Raw genomic sequence first — 13025 nt, forward strand, 5'->3', positions numbered from 1 at the left:
TTCTCAGTCCAATAATTCAGACCACAACCTGTTTTACCAATGCTCATCCTGTGTAACTCTGGGTCATGTCCTCCCAAAAGCTCACCAAAGGAGTATGCCGAGCATGCTTGAGGCTTTCATCAAGTTCTCTTGATGTTGGTAAGGTGCTAGTGGACCATTCTGCCTATCTACCTTTGTATCCCTTGACTTCACCAGATAACCAGTCTGTTGTGTCTCTCTACCATCCATTTCCTTGAAGACATAATTTATTCCCATTTTTCTCTGAAGGTTCTCATTGCTTATGTTGCAGCCTATTCATACCTTCCGTGCAGCTCCTCACAGACCAAAGTATATGATACTCATTTTTAATTCTTTAGAGACAATTATATTGCATGTATTGATGCCATATAGCAACACAGATAGCATGTTGATAATAAAGAGATAAGTCTTTGCTTTCATACAGAACTTGAGTTCATTAAAGCAGCTTTGCAATTTCCTGAGGATCGTCTAGCCCAGATCTTTCTCCTCCTGTTCCACTCTGCTCTCAGCTCATTTATCTGGATTGTCGGTCCCAGATGTACATGGTGATGGACAAGCTTGATACGGTGTCACTCCAAGTAAATGTAGAAATCTGAGGAATTGCCATTCTTCATCTACTTAATCTTTCCCCTGTCAATGGATCAGCCAAATTCCTTTGCAACTCCGCAGCGTTCCAGGGTTTGATACAATCAGCCAATGTGATTCACAAAGAGGAGCATTTGGAGACTCTCATTGTTCCCAGGCACTCCCTCCCTCCCCTGGCCTAGATTCTGCACTGGATCTCTGCCAGAACTACCTTTGGTGAGCAGATATCCTCCTGGTTTATGCCTTGGTCAATGTGTATTAGTAGAGGGTCAAAGATTAGGGTAATTACCGTTGTTACAGTTTCTAAAAATCTTGAATGATTTTGAAGTATGGAAGGCACACCCTTTGTTGTAAAAGAGCCCGTAAGATGGAGTTTTGATCTACAGAATCAAATGTTTCTTTTGATAACCAATAAACAATTAGCACAATGGGATATATTTTCTGCATCTTTCAGTTAATTGTGAAGACATGCTGTTGCTAATATGGCTCATAAAAGTCTGCCTGTTTCTTACTAATAACCCTGACTCGAACATAGACAATTCTCATGAATGCTTTGTAGAGATGGCAGAGTAGAACTATAGGCTGAGTCACTGACCTTCTCTCTCTTGCTTTTTAAAATATTAATAAACTGCAATTTCCCTCCCTGCGCCCCTAATCTTGGATAGTTTTTTGTTTGTTCAAATATCTCGTATTTGAACAGTCTCCTGCAACTTTCCCAACTGTGTCATGCCCAGCACAGGCACTTAGTCTCCCATCTTTTCCCCTTCTTTGTTCTCTTTAGTGATATTTTGATTTCCTCTAAAAGCACACAGAGAATTGTGATGTTATGGTCCAAATGTGGAAAATGTGGAAGTTCCACTGTCTTTGATGGAGAAAACTCTTACATTTATTTAGGGAAATCTTTCTCATTTTTCTTCAGTTACAAGTTCTTTCCTTGTTCATCCTTGAATGCTTTCAGCTGAATATTTAGTGAAGTTAAACTAATTTTATCTTTCCTTGTTTTTCTCAACTTTATGAGATGACACTACTTGTAAGTTTCTATGATCTTGTTATAAGGCATTACAAGTGAGTTTATATTCTAACCCAGTATTGCTTTTGGTAGCCATCTTGTTCAGTTTGACAATTCTGTCAAATGTGGCCTGAATAAGGCACATTCTAGGCTCTTTTTGTCTCCTTGTTGTGGCAATTAATATACAGGAGCTAAATGGAATCATATTATTTTAGATGAATTAGTTGAAACAGATTTCTGTTTTCCATTTCTCATTTTTTATTTTCAATGACTTCTCTAAGGAGTTTAGGGTTAAGTTGTTTAATTTGTGTGCCATATATTTTTTCTCATGACTGTTCTTTCTTTTTATTTTTTCTACTTCTGATCTTATCTCTGACAAAATGATGGCCCAACTATACATACACAACTGTCTCAAGGATAACTCCCAAATCAATAACATGTCTTTTCTTGTCTGTAAAAATTTAATCTATTTCATTCTTTATGGTGTGATTTGGTGCTTGCCATGTCCAGCACCTTCCAATGCTTTTCTTTAAAAAAAAAAAAGGTGTGCATGAAATAGAGGCAAGCAGTTTCTGGATAATCTCTTTTTAGCTCTTCTCATCCCTTCCTTCTTCCTGGCCCATGCTTTGTCATATATTTCTACTCATGATCAACATTTCCTACTTTTGCACTGAAGTCACCAGGGTCTTCATAGAATATCTCTACCTTATCATCCATAGCCACCAATATTTGTACACAAGCTGCAATAATTTTCATGGTGGTCTATTTGTAAATATTTATCACTAATTAACAGAGGCAGTGAGAAGGGCTCCTTTCTAAGCCAGGAACACATCAATATTAGCCTTAGCTCTGACACGTTCTAGCTGTGTGACCCTGGGCAAGCCTCATAACCTCCCAATGCTTCTCTCTGACCTGAAATAATAGAGAGGTTTTCTTCATCTAGGAGTTTCCTAAACCAATGAGATAGCAGGCCTAGTCCCTATCCCCAACCAGAGATGGCATTTATGTAACAAAGACTGGTAAGAATGCATTTACCTAAAGAGGATAGGGTAGATAGAAGAAGATGGGTGTATCTCCCATGTTACATACATTAGAGAGTAACCACAAAGAAGGAAAAGGAGAATAGTAGCTAACACCCAGAAATTCACAAGACAGATTCCAAAAAGAGAGTCATCATAAAACCCATGTGTACATACAAGTACCTCAAGTTTAAGCAAGAAGAGGACCTAGAGGCTCTAACACAAGAAGGAAAATCTGGCCTCACTGAGACGGCGCTTGTGACTATACAATGGCTATGGATAGACAGGCCTTATTAAAAAAAGAACAGGGTGGGTAAGAACAGGGTGAGTAAGTGTCCAGGGGAGGGGAGAGGGGAAGCGGGGGAAGTGCTGCATAGTCATGTGAGAAAATCCAGGAACCAGAAGGGGAAAGTCCAACAGACAATATTTGGGTGAAGGGCAGAGAAGGGCAAATAGAAGTAAAAGTTTCATTGCTGTATACTACAGGGCCTCTGGACAAAGATAGGAGGCAGAGCACAAGCCTGGCAGAGTTGGGACTGGGGGCTTCACTTATGCAGTTGTCTGCTGGAACTCCAACTCCATCTCTGTCTCCACCCCCACCCTATCTCACTCTCTTCTCTCTGTCTCTATCTCGGTCTGTCTTTTCTTCTTCAAGGTTGGAAAAGCCAGCTTCTTTTCTGTATCTGATTCTGACCAGAAGGAAGCAGTTGCTGCTGCAAAAATGATGGAAAACCTGGGGAAAAGTGATCACTCCATCCTAGAATTTGTGAAGAGGATATATGGTCCCAGATGACATTGCCCTAGACTTTGGGACAGCAGATTCCACAGTGTTCAGAGGCTTCCAACATCTCTACTTTTTCATTCATATGAGGTGTGGTTGAAAGAACTGGGAATTTTAGCCTAATTTTAGACAGAATAACTGTCTTCAGCCATCTGAAGGACTCTCATGTAGAAAGAAATAGACGGCAAAACGTAATACTAAGAACGACAAGAGAGATGTTACAAAAAAGCCATAGGTCTGCTGTCAAGAAAAACTTCCTGACAAACAGAACGATCACTGTTGTTAGTCTTTCATTCTGGATGAGGACCAGTGACATCAGGCGGGTGATGTCCTGACTTGCAAGTGAATTGGGTTTAAGTGAGGGCTAAGCAAAGTCATCAGCCTCACTCTCTCTTCCAGAGGCATCTAGAACTATCAAAAAATGGAGTAAACTGCCTTGGACATAATAGGTTCTCTGTCATTAAAGGTTTCTAAGCAGTGGTTGGTTGATATTTAGGGTCTGTGGAAGAGGATTTTTCTGGATAGGCGTACGCTGGATTAGATGGTCCCTGAAATCCCTCCTAACTCTACAGTTGGGTGAGTTACACCTTGGTGTAAGTTAGTTTGATCAGAAAAAACTTTTTTCTTAACAAACTAAATTGTGTCATACTAGAAAGAGAACAACTGGAAAGATCATGGATCAGCAATAAAACTTCTCGGAGTCTCACTTTCCTCAACAAAAAAGTAGGAAACCATGACTTAGCCCATCTCATAGGTCCATGGTAAGGAAAGCACTGTGTTAAATTTAAAGTTCTATAGAAATGTGAGTTATTACTCCAAGAAAATTCTTCTCTGGTGCCTCCCTGGGGTAAGGAGGGGACCTGGGCCTCCTGAAGGCTCTGCTCACAGAGTGCAAGCTCACTTTGATTGGACTAGATGTGCCAGCTGACCAGGTTGTCCTTGTCATCTGAGGCAGGAACAATGTTTATCAATTCCCAGATCCCACTATCCCCCAAAACATGGGTCGGCTGTTTTTTCCTAAAAGGCAACAAAGCTGTGGGACCTGTCGGGCCTCCAGGGATGGGGGAGGGGATGATATTAAAACTCAAGTTGTGCCTCTCTTGATGCAACTTCCTGTTCACTCCATCATGGAGCTCGGGTCTCTGGACTTGACCAATCTCCCAAACACATGTGCCAGACACCCTGCTCCACCCTGCTGACCAGATACATTTGAATATGAAGAGGATATCTTCCCAGGCTCAGGCCGATATTCTTTCTATGCTGTGGCTAAGTAAGCCTCCCTTTTTGTTAGCACTGAATGACCCAGAAGGGCTTCATTTTGTTCCAACGTGGAACCTGAACCTTGTCAGTACCCCAGGGAAGCAGGCCACTCCTAACCCTATTGGTCCGTCCCCTGGACTCTCTTACATGCTGTCTCCTCCCAGGAGGACAGCAGTTCCTTTACAGCAGAAGGTGTCTATTTTCTCTATTCATCTTCCCAGTTCTTAGAACGGGGCTTGGCACCCAACAAGTACTCATTCAATGCTTATTCATTCCATAAGAGAATCAGAAATACATGCGTTATATATGCTTGAATCTGTACATCTTGTTTCCCCTGGTAAAATATAAGTTCCTTGAGGACAGACTTTTATTTTGGTCTTTGTATTCCCCACTGGCTAGGGCATGACCTGGCATATAATAGGCACTTAAATGCTTAATGACTGATTGATGTCAATTGTCATTTACATAGATGAGGGATGAGCCTCTCACAGAGTTATCAAAATATTACTATTACTAATTATCACTAAATAAATGATAATAACGAACTGGAAGATCAGTTCCTGAACAAAGGGAATTCTTTTCTTCCCTCTGGTATTTTGTTATTCACTGCTACCATAGCGACCACTTCCTTATGGCAACACCCAGTAATGAAGCCTTCATTTTTTCTAAGTATTCTAAAATCAGTCTGCTTTAGATTAACCAGTACACCATCACAGCATGACCTCTGTGATCTGGTATTTCTCTGACTCCATTTTTAATTTCATTTCAGAAGGAAATAAAGTTGTCAAAAGTCCTATGAAAGCTTCTAAAACTTGCCTATTTGAAGTTCCCCTTTGGAATCTGTCCTGTGTCTTTCCAAGAGGTGGCCTATGTTCCATGGCACTCAGAAGCAAAGGATTTCCTGTATAAGGAATAGTTTTAATAAGAATATTATTTAGTAAAAATACCAGTCAGTAAACGGCTGAATGAGACTTTTCACCAGCTCCATAGGCACTATCTCCAACAGATGTGATCTGTTTAAAGGGAGAAATAGATTTTCTTTTCACATTAATTAAATTTAATTTGCAAAGAGAAAGAGAGAGGTGCCAAGAATCTACAGTAAGTGCAAAGCGTAAAATACACAGGTTAGTTTGTTAGTCACTGTGGTAAAAGATCTCAGGCTGCTTTTAAATATCTGTAAAGGGGATTAAAGCTAGATAGGGAAACACTGCTTTATTTATTATAATTTTGTGGTGCATATGAAAGATTAAGGCATGGTTCATTCAGCATTTCCAATGTTCTACAAGGTACAGAGAGCATTGAAAGCAAGGGAAAACTCCAAGGCATCCCCAAAGTCTCAGTGAGGTGGTCAGCTTAAACAGCTTTACTAGCTTAGAACAGCATTTGTTCTAAGGTAGTAATATAGTTCTAAGCACTAAATAGTTCTAAGCACTAGAACCGTGGGGACACTGTATACTTAACCTAGAACATGTGCGAACTGAGCTTTCCAGCAACAAAGTCACTCTCTGGCAGGGCTGTACTACTTACTTAACCTCTCCAGGCCTCAGTTTCCCCATCTTTAAAAACGAGGGGATTGGACTAGATGTTCCTTCTAGCATGGTTCTGAGGTGTGAGACCCTGGGCAAGCTGCCTTTCTCTCTTGGTCTTCAGTGTCCTCATGTGTGAAGTTGGCTGGGCCTGGAGTCACCAAGACTTGAATGCAAGTCTTGCTTTAGATGCATACTAACTGATGATGGTCAGATGGCTTCATTTGTCAGTGCCTGGGTAGCCTGCTAAAACTATATTTAAGGTACAGATGAGTGGTTGATCGGTATTGGTAATGGGAATTTCCACACCAAGAGATTCTTATGCGGAGGAAATCAGAGGTCTGGAGAAATATAAAGGGTTTGACTTCTGAGGAAGGAAGGACAAAAGGAGAAAGAAGAGAATAAATGAAGGTAGGGGGAAAGGGATGGAAGGGAATATAGCTAGTAACAGTAACTGTGAAAAAAAATTTTTAATTATTTTCTGATAAAGAATTTTTACCTGGTCTCTGATAAAGACCTCATTTCTCAAACACAGAAAACTGAGACAAATTTATAAAAATAAGAGCCATTCCCCAATTGATAAATGATCAAAAGATATAGTCAATTTTCAGATGAAGTAATCAAAGCTACCTATAACCATATAAAAATATTCTAACTCACTACTGATTGGGGAAATGCAAATTAAAACAATTCTGAGGTACAAATTCATACCTATTAGATTGTCTAATAGGACAGAAAAGGTAAATGACAAATGTTGGAGGGGATGTGGAACTATGCCCAAAAGGCTATAAAACAAGGCATACCCTTTGACCTAGTAATACCACTACTAGGTCTGTACCCCCCCCAAAATAAAAAATGCAAAGGAAAAGAACCTGTATGTACACAAATATTTATAGCTGCTTTTTTGCGGGGGTAAAGAATTAGAAATTGAGGGGATGCCTATCAATTGGGGAACGGCTGAGCAAGGTTTGGTATGTGATTATGATGGAATACTATTGTATCATAAGAAATGATGAGGAGGAGGCTCCCAGAAAAACCTGGAGAGCCTTGCATGGGCTGATGCAAAGTGAAATGGACGGTGCACAGAGTAACAGCTACATTGTAACACGATCAGCTGTGAATGACTTCACTATTCTCAGTAATACAAGGATCCAAGACAACTCTCAAGGACTTACGATGAAAAAACGCCATCTCTCCCCAGAGAAAGAACTGATGATATCTGAATACCGACTGAAGCATACTTTTTTATTTCCTTTTTTTCTTTCTTTCTCTTTTTTTCTTACCTTTTCTTTCTTTCTTTCACAACATGACTACTGTGGATATATTCTGCATGACTAAACATGTATAACCTATACTGCATTGCTTGCCTTCTCAATGAGGGAGGGAGAGACTTTGGAACTCAGCTATAAAAGCAAATTGTTAAAAATTGTTTTTAGATATAAGTAGGGAAAAATAAAATGTTAAGGAAATATAAAAAATAAAAATTAAAAAACAAAATGAAAAAAGAATGAGGAAAAAAAGAAATAAAAGGGGTTTGGACTAAATGATCTCAAACGTTTGTTCGAGATCTAAATTTCTTGATTCTAAGGGTGGTATTCATGTAATAGTCTTGAAGTAGCATCTATCCTTCAGCCAAAAGTTACTATGTGTCAAAAATAATGTTTTCAATTTGCTATCATCACAATATTAAAATTTTATGAGTTTCTTAAATCTAAACATGTTTAGAAAAAAGTGAAAGTTAGCTTATAAACACTAAGCTAAAAAGCTATTCTAATAAATATTTATCAAATTATTTTATGCTGAAACAGTTTTACCTGGAGTTCCAGTGTTCTCCATGTGGGTTAAGAAGTTACTTGTATTTATTAATTTTTCATCATTGAAATCATCCCAAACTTCACCTCCCAATTCGAAGTTCACATTCAAAGAGTCTGAAAACTGAGAGCTGTTTTTATCTGCATCTGTGAAATTATGCATTAGGGAACTATTAGGATTTCTGTTGGAGAGCACTGTGTGAGGGCTTTCTTCATTTAATGTTGTAGAATATTTCCATGTGGAAAAATCTGTGAATAAGAAAGAACAGGTAGTAATTCAATCTACCACAAATAAATAAGTAAAAATGCTATTAAACATCACTGTCTCAAAGATAAAAATTTTAAAAGGCCTGAGCTCCTCATAAAAACATTTTGCTAAATTAATATTGTCAGTAATCAATCCATTAAGGAAGCAAGTAAGAATTAATTAAGCACCTCCTATGTGCCAGGCTAAGGTTACAAAGACATTAGGGAAAGTTTCTGCTTTCCAGAACAGAGACACATATACATTTATAGGTAGAGACAAAACACACATAAAGCAGATATCAGTGTAGCAGAGGCCCCTCTGGGGATAATCCCTCTCCCCACAGACACTTGAGAGCTGGATCTCTCTGAGGATGATTATTCCAGGCTCAAGGTCCTCTGTACATCTGTACTCCTAAATCACTAACTCTCAAGCATCCACTGGAATGTTTTCCTCTAACAGTCAGTGAATTGACAAAATTAGCTCTAAGCAAAGGCATTTACTGAAATGGTACAGAATGAAGAGTGAGAATAAGACATTTATTTATGATCCTGGGGCATTTCTACTACATACATACACAGTGTCAGTGGTAGGACACATAGAGTATATTAGAAGAGAGGCACATGTATAGGGAAACTTCTGTAATGTAATTTAAAAAAAAGAAACATGTATTAAATTTAACATGATAATAACAAAACTGCTCTGCTTGGATCCCCATCCGGACTTTTAAATTCTGTGCATTTAAGAACTGATGTGATGCTCTTTTTTCCCACATCTGTCACTACCCATTAACACCCTTTTCTCCCTACACCTCCTGCCCCCAGTATATGCCCTCTCTTAAAACAACTATGTCTAGTCAAGTCAAATGTGTATAACCAATGTATCAGCCATGTCTGGGGATGTACTCTATCTTATCCTGTACCTCCTCTCATCCATCACCTTAGTGCCAAGAGATAGGAGACTCATTTCCTCATCAGTCTTTCAAAGTCCTGATTGGTAGCTGCTTTAGGGAGGTATTTTCCTTATACATTCTATCTCTTGTCTTAGTATATATTCTTATCCTAGCCATAGTTGTGAAAATTATCTCTTTCCTTTGCCTTCTAAGTGTTTTAATATGATCTTCTATATATTTTGGTCATGTATTCATTTAGAGTTTATTGGATGCATATGGTAGATAGAAGATGTTGGTTTAAATCGGATTTCTGCCAGACTGCTGTTCAGTTTTCCCAATTATTTTTTGTCAAAAAACTAGGAGTCTTTGCTTCCTTGGGATTTTACTGGAGTAAAAGAGGAGATAGCAGGTGGAGATGTGAAGGGGGTGTGAGATGGGAAGCAGGGGAGAAGGTGGATAGCTTTAGTTCTTTTGAAGTATGAGATGAGGTCTTCATCTAAGAGCAAGGTGGAGAGTACTGTGGGAAGCTTGAAGAGAGAAGAGAAAATCTGGAGGAACTACTATGATGACAAAGAGAGAATCAATTAAAGAGGAATGAAATAACTGGTTTGCTGCAGTGAGGGCTCAGTGGAGATTAGAAAACAGAAATGTGTGTGGACCAGTTAGTACAGATTTGTTAATCAATTAATAAAAATTTATTAAGAATTTTCTATATGCTGGATGCTGCACTAAGCCCTGGATACAAAGAAAGGCGAATACACAATCCCTGCCCTCAAGGAGCTCACCTTGTAATGGGGGAGACAGCATGCCAACAACTAGGTTCATTCAAGATATATGCAGAGCAGACAGAAGATAATCTCAGAGGGAAGGCACTAGTGGGGACTGGAAGGAGGACAAAGACCTATTGCAGAAGATGGGATCTGAGCTTAGTCTTGAGAAAAGGCAGGAGGCAGAGGTGAGCAGGGGGAGCATTCCAGACGTAGAGGACTGGCCGGGAAAAGTTCCTCCAGCTCTGTTTACCAGCACATGAGTAGGAACAGAAAAGGCAAAGAGATAGAGTAATGGGGTTGACAAGATGTGACTGAGGACTGCAAAGGAACAAAGGGTAGGAGAGCAGAAGGAAGTAAAGAACTGTACTGGATTACCAGTCAGTGGAAACCCCTTCTCCAGGGGGTTAAGACTCCAAAAAGAGGAAGGTTTAGTTAGAGTAGGTGACGGCCCCAGATGATGCTGAGATACTTCCATGCAGAATAAATTTATGGTGTTTATCTGTACTCTCCACTAAAATCCTACTGCAGTGCTTCATTGTGGCGTGGGGGTGTTTTTAGGGAATGTCAGTAAAGCACAGGTTTTGGCTGGTCCTACCAAGTTGTAAACGGTTTGAGTAAAAGTCCAGGAATCAAACTACTTCTCAGTCATCTAAGATCTAACAGCTAAATTGGGAGCTAAATTTGCTGATATGTTGTGTTTCTTATTTGAAAACTGCTCATATCCTCTGACCTCTTACCTGTTGGGGAAGAGTTCTTATTTTCACGTACTGCTATAGTTTGGCTGCTTGATGACGAATACTCCCACCATAGTAACTTTAAAAGACCCACTAAGGGTTGGCTGCTGTATCACATCCCCCATGCTGATTTTGACACCCCCTGCTCTGAACCTTGGTAGTTGGGGTCAATGTGGGCTTGCTCTCTCTTCTTCAAGACTACAAGCTTTGGCAAGGAGAAGATCCACCTCTAACTTAGAGTCTGAAGCAAAGGGGGAAATAGAGATGCTGAAGTAGGGTTCTGAGTTTGTAAAACAGAAAGAAGAGGAAGCCTGTGGTAGCCTGGACTTCCTCAGGAAAGTAGGACATGAGATCCTGTGTCAGGAGGGGAAAAGGAGAAGGTGGTACACAAGGCCTAAAAGCAGAGAAGCTTTCACATAGCTGTTGTGGAGGGACAGAAAAAGTCTAATTCACTTCACTCACAGCTGACAGAATTTCTCATTATAACCCATGAAGTCTCATTTTACAATATAAATTTTCAGAAAATTCCTCAAACACTCAAAATATGGCAGCAGCCCTTGAAGTTGGTGCAAAGGAGCTGGAAACCTTGTAAGGACATTCCAACAGGCCATGGGCTGCATTTCCAAACCCACTTAGTATCTGAAAAGACTAAGAACTAGGAGACTCGAGTTCTTTCTGGCCCTGGAGCTGCACCCTGCTAGTGCCTGGCAGGTAACCTTACATAAATGGCCTGCCCTTTACTGTTTCAGTTTCGTCTTCTGTGAAATAGGGAGTTTCAACCCATGATTCCTGTAGGTCTGTCCAGTCTCAAAATTCTGTGATTTAACAAGTGCTGTTGCCCCATCATTTCAGTGGTGTGCAGCTCCTCATGACTCCACTTGGGGCTTTCCTGGCAAAGACACTGGAGGGGTTTGTCATTTCTGCTCCAGCTCATTTTACAGATGAGGAAACTGAGGCAAACAGGGGGAAGTGACTTGCCCAGGGTCACACAGCTAAGAAGTGTCTGAGGCCAGATTTGAACTCAGGAAGATAAGCTTTCCTGACTCCAGTCTGGCTCTCTATCCACCACCCTGTCTAGTTACCTCATTGGGCTTTTATATCACTACAAATTACAGTTATAGTATTTGGTAGGTAGGAAACAGGGACAGGAGAAATGTGTGGAAAAAACAAAGGAGGAAAGCAGAGGAAAATAGAAGGAGACAGCTGGGAAGAGAATGGGTTTTTAAGACGAACTTTTGTGGGGAGAAGGGCATAGTATAGACAGAATTTACACATTTAAGTTCCCATTCACTATTTCAAGCTGTATTTAAATGTCACCTCTTGCACAGAACCTTCCCTAACTTACCAATCAGTAAAGAATTTTCCTTCCTCAAGACTCACATGACAATTTACTTGCACCTTGCATATACACTTATGATGTATTATTTTATATTGTAGCTGCAGTGGGGAATGGGGAGTAGAGTTGCTCAGGATGACTCTCATCAGTGGAGAATCCCCTAAACCCAGGTAATTTATGCACAGAAAAGAAGGGTAGAGGACAGAGACAATGAGATATTACCACATTAAAGAAAGGACAAAGGATTTTCACTTTGCTGCCTAAGGTGTGAGATTCTCTTTGATGGAGCCCTTATCTTAGAGAGGACCTTGCCACTGGCCTGTTGAAGATTGGTCACATTCCCAGAGGTCTTTAAAAGCTAGCTTGCCAGTCCTAGAGACACGTAAGGCAGGAAGCAGCTTCTAATTGAGATCATAAAATTTCTGAGAAGAGTGACTCCTAGCAGCAGATACAAGAGAGGAGAGCTAGGAAAGCCAATGGTGGACTCAGAAGAGAACTAACCCTGGTAGTCAAGTTATAAGGAAGAGGAGTCCCAGTGGATCCAACTGAGAGGTCTGTCTGATGGAGATGCTGTGGGCAGGGAAGCAGTGGACTTTGGGATCCTGTGGAAACGGAGGTTTGCCTTAGCCACGTGTGTCCCTTACTACCAATATATATACCAATATATCTAAATGTATGCCAGCTCCTCCCAATGATGCTGCAGGTTATTGGGGAAACTGTATCCCAGGGTTAAGGAAGGAAGATTTTGTAAGTACAATGCTAACTATGCCATCTTGGTAAATGTTTTAGCTTTGAACTGTCTACTGGCTGACTCTTAAAAGTAACTGAACTAATGTGGGCTTGTGTGTCTTAGTTTTAGGACTACGGACCTTCTGAGTGTGAATCCAAGTGGTAGTTACTGCCAGAGGAGCCAAATTTGTAACTAGCAAATATAAATGGAGGAGATGCTCTGCAGTGGATGCTATTAAGTCATTTGTATATATTTCATATCCCTGTAATTAGAAAAAAAGGGAGCAAGCATTTATTAAGTGCCAACTATG

At 40.1% G+C, this 13025-nt stretch overlaps 1 protein-coding gene across 3 annotated transcripts in view; it reads right to left on the reverse strand.

Annotated features, from left to right (window-relative positions):
- Positions 1 to 13025, reverse strand: part of HFM1 (helicase for meiosis 1) — a 130225-nt gene that overhangs the window by 11168 nt on the left and 106032 nt on the right. For 2 of the 3 annotated variants that reach the window (XM_072649058.1, XM_072649059.1), the window contains exons 35-36: positions 8013 to 8258; positions 5489 to 5573 (exon numbers count right to left, since the gene is read on the reverse strand). In XM_072649058.1, the coding sequence (XP_072505159.1) occupies positions 5489 to 5573; positions 8013 to 8258 (331 nt within the window). The remainder of the gene's footprint in view (positions 1 to 5488; positions 5574 to 8012; positions 8259 to 13025) is intronic. The other variant, XR_011975754.1, reaches the window with a different exon arrangement.

This window comes from Notamacropus eugenii, chromosome 2, assembly GCF_028372415.1.
Source record: "Notamacropus eugenii isolate mMacEug1 chromosome 2, mMacEug1.pri_v2, whole genome shotgun sequence".
Lineage (NCBI taxonomy): Eukaryota > Metazoa > Chordata > Mammalia > Diprotodontia > Macropodidae > Notamacropus > Notamacropus eugenii.